This window comes from Ursus americanus, chromosome 20, assembly GCF_024610735.1.
Source record: "Ursus americanus isolate L20-20 chromosome 20, mUrsAme1.1.p, whole genome shotgun sequence".
NCBI classification, from domain to species: Eukaryota; Metazoa; Chordata; class Mammalia; order Carnivora; family Ursidae; genus Ursus; species Ursus americanus.
The window spans coordinates 27892470-27909287 of NC_142146.1; the positions used below are offsets into that span (position 1 = coordinate 27892470).

Below are 16818 nucleotides of genomic sequence, written 5' to 3' on the forward strand. Positions count from 1 at the left end.
ATCTGCTCCTCAACTCTCCAACCCAAGACACCTGCTTACTTGATATGGTCTCTAAAAGTCACTCTTAATCCACAGGCCACTTGGGAGGCTTTCTTGTTTATTCTTTAGTATATTATCAGAGTTTGGGGTTCCACAACCAAAAAAAGAAAAAAAAATGTCTCTGGTATCGAGTTGAGAAGGAAAAGAATTATTGCTTCGCTTTACAAAAGTCCTCTTGTTTGATATTTTCACAAAAGCCAGTAGAGTTTCTTCTGTTTGACCTCCAGAAGACACTTTCCTTGGGATTCTGAGTTACTCTTAACCGAGGACACAGTCTCCAATGAGCACTGTGGTCTCAGATGTAAGGGCTGAACAAGCCACCGCCTTGTTTAGGTTTGTCGCCATTTTATCTCAATAGAGCCGGGCCCTGAGTATGCGGATGTCGTGTTCCTGGTGGACAGCTCCGACCACCTGGGAACTAAGTCCTTCCCCCTCGTGAAAGCGTTCATTCACAAAACGGTCAGCGGTCTGCCCGTAGACGCCCACAAGTACCGCGTGGCCCTGGCGCAGTACAGCGACCGGCTCCACAGCGAGTTCCAGCTGGCCACGTTCAAGAGCAGGAACCCCATGCTGAACCACCTCAAGAAGAACTTCGGCTTCCTTGGCGGCTCCCTGCGGACCGGCCACGCTCTCCGGGAGGCGCACAGGACCTTCTTCTCTGCGCCGGCCGGCGGGAGGGACAAGAAGCAGTTTCCCCCGATTCTGGTGGTCCTGGCCTCGGCCCAGTCCGAGGATGACGTGGAAGAGGCCTCCAAGGCCCTGCGGGAAGACGGGGTGAGAATCGTCTCCGTGGGGCTGCAGAGTGCTTCTGAGGAGGAGCTGAAGGCCATGGCCACCGCTCGGTTTCATTTCAACCTCCGGTCGGCCAGGGACCTTGACGCGTTTTCCCAAAACATGACGCAGATCATCAAGGAGGCCACCCAGTACAGGGACGGAGCGGCCCCTCACAGTGTAGACGGTAAGGAAGGACTGGGTCCCATGCAGGCGGCTCTGCGCGCACCCTCGTCTCCTGCAGCTCGGGTTCTGCTTTCTGTGATTCGCGGCGCTGAAGGCCTGGACATTTCTACACGTCCCTGTCCACTCCGACTCTCATGTCTGCTTGTGCCTTTTCACCGACGGGCATCTTCTTGCGCTCCTTCGTCTTCTTAGAGCTTGGGTGACTCCTGACATCGTTTAAACCTCAGCCCTACTGTCCTATCCTGTTGGACGGTTTTCCTTTCAAATTCCTTTTTGTGTCTCACAGTTCCCTGTGCATGCTTGATGACAGAGGCACTTCCAGAGTGAATGATGACTCGTTTCTGTGTTGGGCCCCGCCACCAATGAGCTGGTGGCACGTTGAGGGCAGAAGTGGGCACTTACATGTATCTCTGTATTCTTCAGGCCTACATGGTGCCTGACAATGAGCTAGCATTCTATGTATTTCTTAATAAGGGAATAAATGAACATCTTACAGATAAAACAAGAAGTTCTACCTCACAGTCCTGGCGTCATGTGAGGCCCATGATGAACGCTCGGTAAGTGCCTGTCAGCTGGTACAGAGCGACATAGAATGGGAAGGATAACTTTCAAATGAGACGGACGGAGAAGAGTATATCCTCGGTTGTACAGTGGAGCTGAACAGCGGGCTGCGGTCTTGAGCCCTCCATCTGCTATGTGGGCTGATCCCCCCTGCACTGTTTCTTTCTCCTTACAGGTGAAATCTCTCTAATGAGTGTCAGGACCTGCTAAGGCCAGGAGTTTGACTCCTTCCCCCTCTCAGTTATGCCATCATTTTGTGCTTCTATTTTTCACATCTAAGACACACTTCTTTCCCCACATTTTAACATTTTTGATGTTAGGATGTATCTTGCAGTAATGCTACATGTCTTTTTTAATTTCTAAGAGCTGCCCTTAAATACTAGTATACTTGACAGTAGACTGGATCTTTGAATTGAAGAAATATTGGAAATATTTCTTTTCTTTTTTTTATAATAATATTTTTTATTCTGTTAGTCACCATACAGTACATCCCTGGTTTTTGATGTAAAGTTCGATGATTCATTACTTGCGTATAACACCCAGTGCACCATGCAATACGTGCCCTCCTTACTACCCATCACCAGTCTATCCCATCCCCCACCCCCCTCCCCTCTGAAGCCCTCAGTTTGTTTCTCAGAGTCCATAAGTCTCTCATGTTTCATTCCCCCTTCTGATTACCCCCCCTTTCTTTATCCCTTTCTGACAAGCTTATGGGTATGAACAAGACCCGTGAATGACTCAAATTGAACTGACTCAGCACCCTTTCTTGTATAATGTAGCCCCTTAGCTATCACATCCCCCAACATAAAATTTTCCGCAACTTACTTTCTGAGGGTCACCAAGAGTTTCTCCTGTGGCAGCACAGACGCTTCCTCTCAGGCTCCATCATCCGTGTTGATGCCTGTCGTGCGCATCGAGAACAACACCTTACTTCAGTCCCTGCAGCTGGTTTCCCTTGGGGGATGCGGGTTCTCAGCTTTATCTCTAAGCAGCCACCCATCAGAACCACCAGGGGCCACATCCGCCTTCCTGTCAGCCCCAGAAAATCCCTGTATTTCCCACAAAAATGCAAAAGACCTCCTTCTCATCTGCTTGCATTCTTTTTTTTTTTTTAAAGATTTTTTATTTATTTATTTGACAGAGATAGAGACAGCCAGCGAGAGAGGGAACACAAGCAAGGGGAGTGGGAGAGGAAGAAGCAGGCTCATAGCAGAGGAGCCTGATGCGGGGCTCGATCCCATAACGCCGGGATCACGCCCTGAGCCGAAGGCAGACGCTTAACCGCTGTGCCACCCAGGCACCCCTCATCTGCTTGCATTCTTGATCCCCTAGGCCAAAAGGAGGAATACTGATGACCCCGTGACTTACAATGTCTCACGTGAAAAATGTTTTATTTGTGTCTTAAGTGAGTGCTCCATGAAGACCTCAAAACAGAAGACTCTTGAGTTAAATCGTTTACCTGGCAGGTGATCCCAGACAGCATTTGGAAGGAATGGGTAAACTGAGACAGGAAACTGCCCATGAGGTGTTGATGGGCAGGCAGAACAGGCCCGTGCACAGCCCCAGGGAGGCGCTCAGTAAGTGTACTGTATTCATGAGAGGCTCCCACCATTCTCTCCAGAGGAAAGTAGAAAGAGTTCCTGGCAAAATGGATTTTCCTGGCTGCCTCTGCACTCAGTTGGTGATGATGGGCCATTCTGAGCAGGTACTATCTAGTTCTAAGACTCAAGGAGACCACCTGGTGTGGTACAAAGTGCTCTGAACACAGGTCAGAAGACCCAGACACTGCCACTGGCTGCCTGTGTGAATTTGGGGAAGTGATATCATCTCTCTGAGCCTTGCATCAGCATCCTCATTTGTAAGTCATGGCAGCTGGGATGACCTTGAAACTTCCTTTCTGCTCCACCATTACCAATTCCATGGCTATAGCTATGGCCTGATTCTGTAGTAGGACCAGCTCAGGCTTTCATAACAAACAGATTCCCTGAATAATAGGAAATTTATTTCCCTTGTAACATTGTAGGGCTGGTGGTCAAGGTGACCAGCTGTCTCTCTTTTGTTCAGATACTTGGGTTGGTGGTGGCTTTTCTGTCTTCACGTATGACTCCGAGGTGCCCTAGGGATAGTGACTTCCAAGATGCCCTGGGGATTGTTATACAGCTGGTGGATGGGAAAAAAAGATGAAAGATCACTCATGGGATCTTTATGGGATAAGCTTGGAAGAGACACACACTATTTTTGCTCACATTTTATTATCCAGATTTTAGTCCCATGGCCACACCTAACTGCGAGTGAGGCAGGGAAGTCAGGTCTAGCTCTATGCCCAAGAAGAGGAAATGGGTTTTAGTGAGTATTTACAAGGTTCTACCACCATTAGTGTTGCTCCTGAGACACCAGGGAATCACTTTCCCTCCACTCCCCTGATCTCTCCTCCTGCTGCCTTGGAGAAATAGCAAATTCTTAGGATTTATGCTCTTCTTCTTTCAGAGAAGAAACCCTCCTGTAACCATCTACTCTGGGGGTCTGGGAGATCCTCCATCTGTATAGGTGCTGCTTAGTCTCTGCTCTGCAGGACATTGGGGTTTTACCACCTTCTTAGAGGGTTCCGTGTGCTGCTTTGTGCTTCTCTCCTAATTTACTTCACAGCAATGTAGTACAACAAGGTTTTGCTTGATGGGATACTATTCTTGCCTTTAGAGGTTAAGAGAAAGAACTTCAGAGTCAGTGAGGTCTAGATTCAGACTCTGGCTTGGCTGCTAATGGCCTTGAATAAGTTACTTAACCTCTGAGCTTCAGTTTCCTTACCTATAATGTGAGGATACCAGTGCCTACCTTGATATGGGTGAGATGGTTTGTATGGCATTTGGCACATAGTTTACTATTATTCATAGTAACAGCTATTTGCAAATAAATACTTCCCCAAGTAGGTCATGCCGGGAGTTTGTTTTAGCTAACTGTGTGGGGTGCAGAGTGCATTGGTAGATTTATGAGAATTATTTTTAATTTGAGTTCTCACTAGGCACCAGGTACTGGAGAGAGAGAGATAAGACATATCTTCTGGTTTCTAGAGCTCACAATCCTAATGGGTAGCTCTTGGCAAGATTGAGCTTATCTCTTGGCTATGCTTTCCACAGATATAGTTCCTTCACCTGTGCCTAGAGTAGGCATTCTCTGTGCATATGGTGTACTGTTCCCTGAATGCCAGATTTATACAACCAACTGCTTGCCTGGCATCTTCAATAATATCCCAAACTTAGCATGACTGAAATGGAACTCTTGAATCCCCCTTGCAACTTGTTCTTTCTACTGTCTTCCTTGTCTTGGTATTCCAAGATACTGCCAAATCCACTCAGTTCTTCATGCCAAAAACCTAGTTTTGACCACTTCCCCTTTGTCTCTTAATGTTAGCATCCAATTTATCATCAAGCCCCTCTCTGTTCTACCTCTAATTCATGTATCAAAACTACCCTGTCATTTCATCTTACCTCCTATTATCCTTGTCCAAGAAACATGATCTCTTTCCTGGACTAGGGCAATTGTTTCTTAGTGGATATCCCTGAATTTGTTATCTCTCCTCAGCAACTGGGGTGATATTTTAAAGACTTAAGATCGTGTGACTCCCATATGACTTAGGCGCTGCTTCTTTCTGGCCTCATCCATCATTGTTCCCTTCACTCACAGTCACCAGCCACTCGGCTTCTTGCTTGTTCCCACCTGCTCCTGTTCCTTCTGCCAGAATTCCTCTTCCTTCAGAACATGTGGCTGAATCCTTCTCTTCATACCTCAGCCCAAATGCGATCCTCTTAGAGAGGTCTTCCCTGACTTCTTTTTATCTCAAGTAAGTTAATCCTCTTCCCACATCCCCAGAATAGTAACTCAGTTGACTTATTTTGTTTTAGTTCCTTGTGATCACTGAAATAATATAATCTAGTTAATCTGTCCTCCCCATAGAATGTGAGCTTCCCAAGGTCAGAGATATTTCTATTACACCATCCCTGCATCCTAGCACTTGAGAGTGGTGGTGGACATGGAGGTGGTGATGGTGGTAGAGATGGTGGTCAGGGTGATGGTGGTGGTTGGTGGGAGTGATGGAGGTTGGTAATTGTTGTTGGTAGTAGTAGAGGTAGAGGTAGAGATGGTGGTGGTGGAGGTATAGGTGGTTGTTGGTTGTTGATGGTTGTGGTGATAGTAGAAGTGGACGTGAGGGCATTGGTGGGTGGTGATGGTGGTGAAGGTGAGAGTAGTGGTGGTTGGTGGTGGGGTGGTCATACTGGTGGTGATGGTGGTCATGAGGATCATGATGGTGGTGGTGGTGGGGAGTGATAGAAAAGTTGGTAAGAAGCATTTTTCAGAGAGAAGGAACATTATTGCAAAGACTCTGAAGTCAGTGACCTTGTAAGTCTCATTCAGAACTGTTATCTGTTGTTTATTAAAAGAGAATAATGCTAACTACAACTGTCACGACTACCTTGATTTTCAGTAATGCCTTTTGACAATCTGGAAAGTACCTTTCTCACTCTGGGCCAGTGGTTTGTACTAATCCTCATACTCTTTTTTTCTCTCCATAGTTCCCTTCCCAGTGGCCTGTCAGAAAGATTCATTAGCTGACCTCATATTCCTAGTGGATGAGTCAGTTGGCACAAAACAAAATTTAAGGAACCTGCAGAATTTCCTGAGGAACATTGCCGCCTCCATGGACGTGAGGTACAACTGCACACGCCTTGGACTTATGAGTTACAGTGATAGAACAAACACTATTTCCCTTCTAAATTCAAGCACAACCCAGTATGAATTTCAGGAGCAAATCCAGAAGCTTTCTGTCCAGGCTGGGAAATCCAATGCTGGGGCTGCCATTGAGAAGATGAGGCTAGAAGCCTTCTCAGAGTCAAGTGGCAGCAGAAGGGCACAGGGAGTGCCTCAGATCGCAGTCTTGGTCACTCACAGACCATCGACCGATGAGGTGCGTGATGTCGCAATACAACTTCGGCTGCAGGATGTGACTGTGTTCGGCATGAACATCCAAGGGGCTGACGAAACCCAGTTAGAAGAAATAGCATCTTACCCTCCGAGACAAATGGTTTCCATGCTCAAATCCTATGCAGACTTGGAAACTTACAGTAAAAACTTCCAGAAAAAGCTCCGGAATGAAATTTGGTCCCAAATTTCTACTCGTGCTGAGCAAATGGACCTTGACAGAACTGGTATGTTTAAAAAAAACTAGTTTCTTATTATAAAAGTAATATGAGTCATGTCCTAGAGTAGGGGCAGAAGTGAGGACTGACTGTAATTGCATGACAGAACTTTAGTAGTTAGGGAAATATTCTAAGACTAGATTTTGGTTCTGGTGCAGAACTTTATAAATTTACTAAAAATCATCAAATGATTACAAAGGTGAATTTTTTAGTGTGTAAATTGTACCTCAATAAAATGTAAAAAAGTAGTGTTAACTATAGTTTAATAATATTGATGAACATGAAGAAAATGAAATCATTTATAATCCTGTCTTTCAGATAAAATCATTTTTAACATTTATTTCTCATGTCTTTGGTTTCTTCTTTCTCTGTATTACTTATGTACACACACACACACACGTTTTGTTTTTATTATTTATTTATTTATTTATTTAGGAGGGGGAGGGGCAGAGGGAGAGGGTTAAAGAGAATCTTAGGCAGGCTCCAAGTCTAGTGTGGAGCCTGATGCAGGGCTCAGTCTCATGACCCTGAGATCATTTCATGAACTGAAATCAAGAGTTGGAAACTTAACCAACTTAGCCACCCAGGTGCCCACATACACATTTTCGAAAGATGGTATAGCATTGCACGTGTTAGTGCTGTCCAACAGAACTTTCTGTGATTATGGAAATGTTCTCCATCTGCTCTGTCCACTAAGGCAGTCACTAGCCACATGTAGCTATTGAGCACTTGAAATGCGGCTAGTGTAACTGAGGATCTGAATTTTATTTAATTTTTCTGAATTTTACATTTAATTTTAATTCAGTTTAATTTTGATAGCCGCATGTAGCTGGTGGCTATTGTATCATACAGTGTAGGAATATACAGTTGTGTAATTTGTATCAGTTACAATTACATTTGGGTGTGACCAACATAAATAAAAACAGCAGTTAGCCATGAGGATGAAACTATTTTTTCTGTTTCATAAATAAGTCCTAAGGTAGGTAGACAGAGCTGGTGTGGTATACCAAAGTTTCAGGAACGCTGTCTCTTCCCACATTATTATTTTTTTGCCATTTGTGGTTTTTATTGCCAGATCATAGTCCAAGATAATCTCTCCAGGCATCACATTCATATCCAGCAAGCAAGAATGATAGAAAAGAAGGAAGTGGGCAGGCTTCCACCTCCTTTTCTTCAAAGATATTCCCAGAAATTACACATATCATTTATGTTTACATCCCAGTAGCCAGAACTTAGTCACATGTTACACCTAGTTGTAAAAATGGGAGCTGGAAAATGTAGTCTTTATTTAGGGCGGCCAAGTACGTTGGTAAAAACGGGGTTCGATTAGTATAGGAGGAGACAATAATACTGGGGATAACTAGGATTATCTTCCTTACCCACTTTTCTGTCAACCTTGTATCATGAACTTTCATCCATTTCCTTAAATATTATTTTGCAACATTCTTTTTAGGTTGGTAATAAAATTCCATGGTGCGAATGGAATATAGTTTAACATATTCTACTCTGTTGGATATATAGGTCATTACACATATTTTTCCCATCTAAAAGTCTTGGATAATATCATCCTTGCTCCTATATCTTTACACACGACCATGAGTATTTTTGTACTTTTTGATCTTTTCTATTATGTTTGTCTTCCATCATTCTAGTGAAGATATTCTAGTTAAGATGCACTGTGAATGTGTTGTAGTTTTCCTAAGCTCTTTTCAAAGGTACATGCCAAGAAATACTTGATGTGATTTTGTGTTTACCTAATTCTGAGACACCTGCTGTCTTCACACATTTCCTTTGTGGATAAAATGCTTCTGAACAATTGGAACTGGAATTTGGCAGTACCAACTATGAGGGGATAGGAGGGATGTGTAGTGTGGTCTCTCTTGGAGAGTTTGCAGTGATGTGATTTTAAAAAAAAAATGAGTATTTCCATTATAGAAATTCTAAATAGGAAGGTATGGGACCAAGGCTAGAGGCAAGGGCCATGTAAGGGGGATAGGTGACTCTCAAAAATTTGTACCTGACTCAGGTTGGGTTCCTCAGAAGTAGATGTCAGAGAAGGCCTTGTGTGAAATTGATATATTAGAAAATATATACAGGAAAAACTGGAGATTGGTAGGAAAGTGGGGTTGGGACCAGGAAGGGAAGGATGATAAGCCAAGTCCCACGGAGGTTCAATTCTATAGGGTCATTCTAGAGACAATGCAGGTTAAACCTTAGAATTGTCCCAGGCAAAGAGGGTTCCAGCACTTTGAGTGCCACCTGCCCACAAACAGACACAGGTGTGAGCCCTTAGCGTGAGAGTGCTAGGAGCCAGTGGGCACAGAAATGGTAGAGTTTGAGCAGATACAGGCTAAGCACCAACAGTGTCTGCTGCAAACTTACCAGAGTTTCCTGGGGAGTTTATTTCTAATTCATTGGCCCAAGCCCTCCCCAAAACCTAATGAATCAGTCTCAAAGTAGGGCCTGGGCACTTGCATTTTAGTAAGCACCTCTCTAAACAGTTAGCAATGTTTGAGAACCTTGACCTTAGTGAATTTGCCATGGCCCAGAGTGTGATGGCCAGCTTTGTAGTTTCAGAATGGTCAAATACGGAGAACCAACCTATACTGACTTAGTCGTTGTATCCACCCCATCTGTCACAGAGTAGTTACCCAGTTTTTTAAGTCAGATATCATTAAATCAAGGAAAGACTCACGTTAATCAAACCAAGAGACTGATGTATAGAGAAAGAGTGACAGTTATACTTATGATGAGGATTATTAGTGCGCAGGGGCTGGGACGTTCATGTCCTCTGAGAAGTACATTCTCTCCCGATAGCCACGCATACTGAGAAGCTAAATTGAAACCAAGAGATTGCTGGAGGTTGCAGAATCAGAGCAACGGAATTAGTTTTATGACTGAAAGTCTAGTGTCATTCAATTAGGTAAATGACTCTATTTTAAAGTCAAAATATAAATATCTCTCTCTATCTCTGTGTAACTGTACAGGTGAGACTTTTGGGCCAGGGGACACATTCTTCTTCAACATTGTCCAAGTGAACATTTTGTGATGATGGCAACGTTCTATATTTACACTGTTGGATATAATAGTCACCAGCCACGCGAGGATGTGAATCACTTGAAATGCAGCTAGTGCAACTAAGGAGCTGATTTTTGGATTTTACTTAATTTTAAGTAGTTTAAATTTACCTTTTAAGAGCAACATGTGACTAGTGGCTGGTGTATTGGACAGCACAGCTCCAGGTGGGCTAGGTGGTCATTGCCTTGGTTTCCCCCCGTGACTCACATTTTTTCTCTTCTTCATTGCTGACCACCACTGTCTTTATTTGAAAAACACCTGATTCTTCTTCATTAGGTATATAAATCAATCCATTCTGGTTGCTATTAAGTTTTGCTGGTCTGAGATTAATCCTATCTTTTTCAGATAACTGCTTATCTTTGCCATAATATTTTATGTAGTGATTTCATAGTGTAATTCTCAGGTCCCAAATTATTTCCAGTATTTCTGATTTCTTAAGGACCAACTCCCCATAGCCTGAAGTAGTGTCAATAGTTACAAGTTGCCCAAAAAGTTGTCAAGAAAGAAAATATTGTGAAATGACTAAATTATTTTGTATTTTAAAGATCTTTTCACATACTCAACCAGATAATTGCACAAATAACCTAACTTTTAAAAGTATGCTCTTTCTGCTCCCCGATTTCAGTGAATAGTTGATAGAGCTGTAAATAGACAATTAGTAAAGTTAAAGCATGTTTTCGTAGAATCTACTCAACAAAGGAAGGAACATTGAGGTCTCTTTTATTTAAAATTTTTTTTTTGTTGAAATCTTGTGATGTACCAGGTGTACTAGGTGGAAACAGAGTAGGAAGCAGTTTCTGCCCTTGTGGGGCTGACACTCTGTGGCAGAAAGCAGTCTGTGCTCATGAACAAATGAATAAGATAACTTCAAAAAGTATGGGTATCATAGAGAAAATAAGGTAATAGGATAGGCAACGACTGACCTGTTTTAGCTAGAGGGGAAGAGAGGGCCTTTTTGAAGAACTGGCATTTGAGTTGGCATATCCATGATGAGATAAGAAGGAACCAGCTATGTGAATATTTAGGGGGAAGAATATTCCAGGAAGAGAGAAGGGCAAGTGCAAAAGCCCTGGGGCACTTTCAAAAATACAGAAAGCAGCCCGGCGTGGTTAGAGCACAGTGAGTAAGATGAAGAATTGTTGGCAATAGGGTCTGAGAGAAAAGCAGGGAGAAAGTTCAGGCCAATTTTTTATTTTTAAATTCTAAATGCAATGATCAACCACTTAAGTAGAAGAGTAATATGATCTGGTTCTAGTTTTAAATGCCATATTCTATTTGCTCCAGGAAGAAGAGGTTATAGGGGAAGTAAGAGCAGTAAGTCATCTCCTCCATTCCATTTCTTAAGGTATAAACTGTCCAAAAAGCCACATGTCAATACTAGAAAAAACAATTTAACTTTCAGCCTGGTGACTTGGGAATCTGGTCTTTCCTTTTAATTAACTGGCTGTGTGACCTGAGACAAAGCACTGGGTGCCACTCTGTTTCAATTTCCCATCATGTTGTGAATTTCAAAGGAGAAAATGTGCATGAGCAGGTCTGATGAAGCTGGCAGACCCTGTGCAAATAATGAAGAGTTCTCATTCTCTAGAAACTTCATGGCCTCACATTCCTCTACAAACCCTCTTGCAAAGTTCTCCCCAGAGTCTCTATTATTAACGAAGAATGCAATTTACACTTTTTTTTTTTCAGGCTGTATAGATACAAAAGAGGCTGATATCTATTTCCTCATTGATGGCTCAACCAGCATACAGGGAAAACACTTCGAGCAAATCAAGGAATTTATGTTGGCTGTGACAGGAATGTTCAGCATTGGCCCAGACAAAGTTCAGGTTGGAGCTGTACAGTATTCACATAAGATGAGAGTGGAGTTTTACATCAATGACAATTCTAATAATGTGAACTTAAAGAACGCGATTTTGAACATCGAGCAGCTCCAAGGCAACACCTATACCGGGGAGGCCCTGAATTTCACGCTGTCAATAATAAAAGAAGATAAGAAGCATAGGACAAGCCAGGTTCCCTGTTACCTCATTGTGCTGACTGATGGGAGGTCCGCAGATGACGTCCTGGAGCCTGCTGAGAGATTAAGGGCTGAGCAAGTCACCATCCATGCAGTTGGCATTGGGGAGGCTAACAAAGTACAACTCCAACAAATTGCTGGGGGAGAAGAAAGGGTTAGCTTTGGGCAGAACTTTGATTCTTTAAGAAGCATAAAGAATGAAGTGGTTCACAGAATCTGCACTGAAAAAGGTAAGCAAAACAAAAAAGGCTTTATTTCCCATACTTAGTTAGGTACTTCGGGCAGACTAATAGCCAGGCTGAGAAGAGAAGGGATGTGATCGGTTGTCTGGTTAACATTTTGCTAACTTCCTTTATCACTAGGGAGGGATTCAGCCCCTTTAGACCAATTGCCAAGATTGGAAAATCCCTCGGTAGACAGATGCCCTGAGGCCATCTTGAAAGTCATAAGTAGGAAGGTTGCTAAGAGTGTTGTGGCCTTGACAAAGCCCACCGGTGTGGCGTGTAAGAGACTCTATTCTGTGTGTGCAGTGTGTGCGTGTTGTGTGAATGTGTACGCGCATGCGCTAATTGAAGCAGATGAGCGCAGTGGAAAGAAAACGGGCTCTGGCTTTGGGATCCAACTCACTTTCCTACTTGACCTTTGAACTTCCTCATCTGTTAAGCAAGGGTAACACCTACATCCTAGAATCCTTATAGGTTTAGCATAATACACATCAACCATCATTTCTCTATTATGAATGCATATCTAGTACACATATAATAATTGCTTATTTTTATTTGTAACAGAAACACATATTTACATTTTCGTTCTGACTAAAAATCATGTAACAAAAGGTAGGAAGAACAATTTGCAAAGTCCTGTATCTGATTGTGATTTCTCTTATTAGTAATAGCCACTTACTAATTAAAGATGATATGTGTTGATTGCTAGTATTAGCACATGAAAATTTCATGTGCTGAGAGGCATGTTAACTTATTGGTTAAGATAAAGGATGCTGGAGTCAATGAGTCAAAGTTCAAACCCCAATCTTATTAGCTGTGGACCTTGAACAGGTTACATACTGTCTACCTGTCTTGATCCCTATATGCCGGCCTATAGTGAAGCTTGAAGGTGATAATGCGTGTGGACCACTTGAAATAATGCACGTGGGCACATCGTAACTGCTACATAAAAAGGAGCTATTGTAGAAGTTGGCTAAGGTATTCACTGATGAGAAAGAAAAAGAATTCTCACTTATTTGAACTTACAGAAGTGAAAAAGTTTTGGGATTTTCTGAGTCAATAAAATTAAAAAAATAAGCAATGCAACTAATGAATTGTTGAACGCTACATCAAAAACTAATGATGTACTATATGCCGGCTAACAACGTAAAAAAAGCAAAAAACAGAAAAGAAAAAAGAAACATAGATAAGCAAATAAGTGGAGCTCACAGCAAAATCCTAAATTACAAAATTGTTCATTGTTCTCCCCATTATGGACAGTAGTTGGGTCTTCAGGATGTTCTAGAAAGAGTACAAGAGTAAAAGTTCCCCAACGTTTCCTGGGGTTGATGCAAAGAGAAGTAAAAGGATTCCAGGAAATGGAAGATAGGCTGTATCTCAGTCCTTTCAAGGGAGACAGGCCTGGGCCAGCGTGAGGAGGTGCAAGACAGCTCCTGTGGGTCAGGTTGCTGCAGGGCTGGTGCCTGAACACTGGCACACCTGAAAGAGGAGACAAGCTATGGACAAGGAAATGAGCCATAAGATGGTCTACAGAGACAGGGAAACTAAGGAACCGAAGCCTGAGGACCTAGAAAAAACACTGACCAGTCTCAGAGCAGATGCAGATGGAACGGGACACAGTGTATTTGTTGCTTAGGGGGAAGAAAAGAGACTGTAATGAAAAGACCCCAAGCTACACAATGTAGAGTATTATTTCTCTTTTGTATAATGGTCCAGGGTGAGTGGTGCAGTTCTAGCAGAGAGGCTATTCCATGCTCAACACATAGCTCCCATCTTTAGGTCAAAAGTGAAGCTCTAGTTCTCTTCACCTTGCATTTGTGGAAAGGGAGAAAGGGCCATATGAGCCCACCACACCCAATTGTTTTAATGTTAAGATCCAGAAGTGGGCAAGTCACTTCTGCTCATACCTATTGACCAAAACTTAGTCACAGGTCCACATGTAGCTTCAAGGAAGGCTAGGAAATATGGTCTTTCCCTGGGCGATCATCTGTCTAGTTGAACCTATATTGACATAGAAGGATGGGAGACTAGATATTAGAGGATGGGAAGAAGTCTTGTCACAAACAGGTAAAAGGAGGTAGACCCTGTGAATACTAAACCACATGTAAAAGTCTACTCCTTTTACATATGTTTAATGGAAGGGAGGCTTCCACACTTCACAGCAGTGGGGCCTTGCCAAGGCCACAAATATATTTAGTGACCTCTCTATTGATGACTTTCAAGATGGCCCCAGCTTGAGTCTTAAATGGTGGTTTTGATGTTCCCTGGTGGGCCTTACACAAACTATTAAAAAATAATAAGCATTGTTTTATTCTTCTTTGACTAATGCTAATTGTTTATTTTCAAATAGTATGGGATAGACTCTGTGAGTGTTGAAGGAAGGACTGCTAAGAGAATGGCAGTTTCAGCAGGTAGACCAAGGAGATACATGCTAACAATATATTTACCTATTGTATATATATAGAGAGATAGATGTACACGCACACACCTGTACAATGAATTAGTAACTCTGGTTTTTTTTTTTTTCCTATGGCTTATAGAAATTGGTCTTCTATGTGTGGATTCATGTACATACACATATATATGTATACAAAAATACATCCATTTCTAGTCAGTAACATATCTACAAATTTTATATATAAATAAAGGAACAGTCCATGCTGAATGTTATGTGCTTATTAACGTAGTTATTATCTCTAGTAAAAGTTTCTCACCCCAATTTTTAATATTGATTTATAGTGTTCATCAAATCATTTTAAGTTATCCAAGAAAATAATGCTATATAAAGATTCCTTAGAATTTTATGTTTCTACATTATGCATAAAACCCTGAAATATTAGTCCTATGAGTGTAGGGAATTGATTGTTTTTTCTCTGATTCCTTTTTTTTGATCATCATCGCCACCTTTAACCCATAACTTGATGCTTGGCGTTTCATAGACCCCAAGAATTATGAATAAATGAATGATGGATAAATGCTTTGGAGGTGGCATTTTCTCTTTTAAACTTCTTGGATAATAATTTGGTGGATTTCTGATTCAGGGTTGTAGTTAGCAGGCCTCCACTACAGCAGCAGATAAAATTTTCAAATGCGGTAGCAGGTGCTTGAGTTAATTTTTGATGTTTTCTGACTAATGCATTTGTTTCTGTCTTACTGTTTCTCTATATTCTGAAAATCATGTCAACCTGGCTCATCTCTGGTCTTTTTGACGACATGCAGGATGTGAAGACATGAAGGCTGACATCATGTTTCTGGTGGACAGTTCTGGCAGTATAGGACATGAAAATTTTGGAAAAATGAAAACCTTCATGAAAAGCCTATTAGCTAAGATTCAGATTGGTCCAGACAGAACTCATATTGGTGTCATTCAGTTCAGTGATAAAACTCGGGAAGAATTCCAGCTTAATAAATATTTCACACAAAACGAAATTTCTGATGCAATAGACAGAATGTCTCTCATCGACGAAAACACTTTGACCGGAAACGCACTAATCTCTGTAGATCAATACTTCACCCCCGCCAGGGGGGCCCGTATTGGGGTGAAAAAGTTTCTTATCCTCATCACGGATGGAGAAGCACAAGATGCTGTGAGAGACCCTGCTAAAGCTCTTCGGGACAAAGGCGTGGTCATCTTCTCTGTGGGGGTGTACGGAGCCAATAGGACGCAGCTGGAGGAGATCAGTGGGGATGGCAACCTGGTCTTCCAAGTTGAGAACTTTGATGATCTAAAGACAATAGAAAGCAAACTCATTTTTCGTGTATGTGCTCTCCATGGTAAGTGACACTGTTATCCTTCAGGACTCTGGGATTGAGATGTTGACCTCATAGGGTGAACAGTGGGTTATACCACGGGCTTAGACTCTGTCTGGACTTTGGTGTTAAGTTTTGGTCTTATTTATGTTGTATTAAAACATCTGTGACCTCCAGAAATATTCCAGTTTAACAATCTTGTCAGCCAGTTTGGCAATAAAGTATTCTGGCTGTGAAGACTTCAAATCTATTCCAAAAAGGTCGCAGAATTTTCCATTGAACTTCCAGCTCTTTACTACCTGCATACCTAGATTTTCCAGAGGAAGTTTTTAATCCCAAATGATTCCCCAGAATTGTTTCTTGCCTACCTGTAATCATTGTCAAGTGGTAAATAACTAGAAATACAAATTTATCTTCCTCTTAATTAAATTAAATCCAATATTCTAAGCATACCCTCCCCCCAAAAAATCCTCTTTATTTTAAAAATATAATGTGTATTTTCATTCCTTCACCTTATTTTTCTCCACCTCTATCAGTGAGGTATTTTACATCTGGCTGCTCGTGCATCTATCCCTTCGGAAAATTTTAATTTGTTACTTTTTAAAAATGATTGCTCAAGATCATCATTTTTATCTCACACAAACTGTAGTGCCTTTCAAGTTGTGTCAAGCAATCTTCAGTTTGAGTCCATCAACTTTAATGGCTCTTGGATGAGAACTTGCTATAAATCCACACATAAGACTAAAAATACCTGTGCTTTTAAACCTACCACGAGCCCTTATCTGTGTTTTGGATACAGCTAAGAAAATATACTGAAGTATTGGTAAATTTGTTGTATGTTGTTCCCCTGGCAACAAAGAGACCTCCCTTGGGCTATATTATTCAGAATTCTGGGTGAGAAATTCTCACAAAGTTAACAAAATATCTTAGTGTAAACTCTGACTTTTAGGCAGTGGCACTGCAATTTCTCTCCTAACAGCTTCAAGTGGCAATGATT

General features: G+C 42.0%; 1 protein-coding gene across 3 annotated transcripts in view; it reads left to right on the top strand.

The window, feature by feature from the left end:
- The window catches only part of COL6A5 (collagen type VI alpha 5 chain), a 137448-nt gene that overhangs the window by 47073 nt on the left and 73557 nt on the right, over positions 1 to 16818 (top strand). For all 3 annotated transcript variants that reach the window (XM_045791732.2, XM_045791733.2, XM_045791734.2), the window contains exons 3-6: positions 398 to 997; positions 6126 to 6758; positions 11517 to 12077; positions 15291 to 15845. In XM_045791732.2, coding sequence (XP_045647688.2) covers positions 398 to 997; positions 6126 to 6758; positions 11517 to 12077; positions 15291 to 15845 — 2349 coding nt within the window. The remainder of the gene's footprint in view (positions 1 to 397; positions 998 to 6125; positions 6759 to 11516; positions 12078 to 15290; positions 15846 to 16818) is intronic.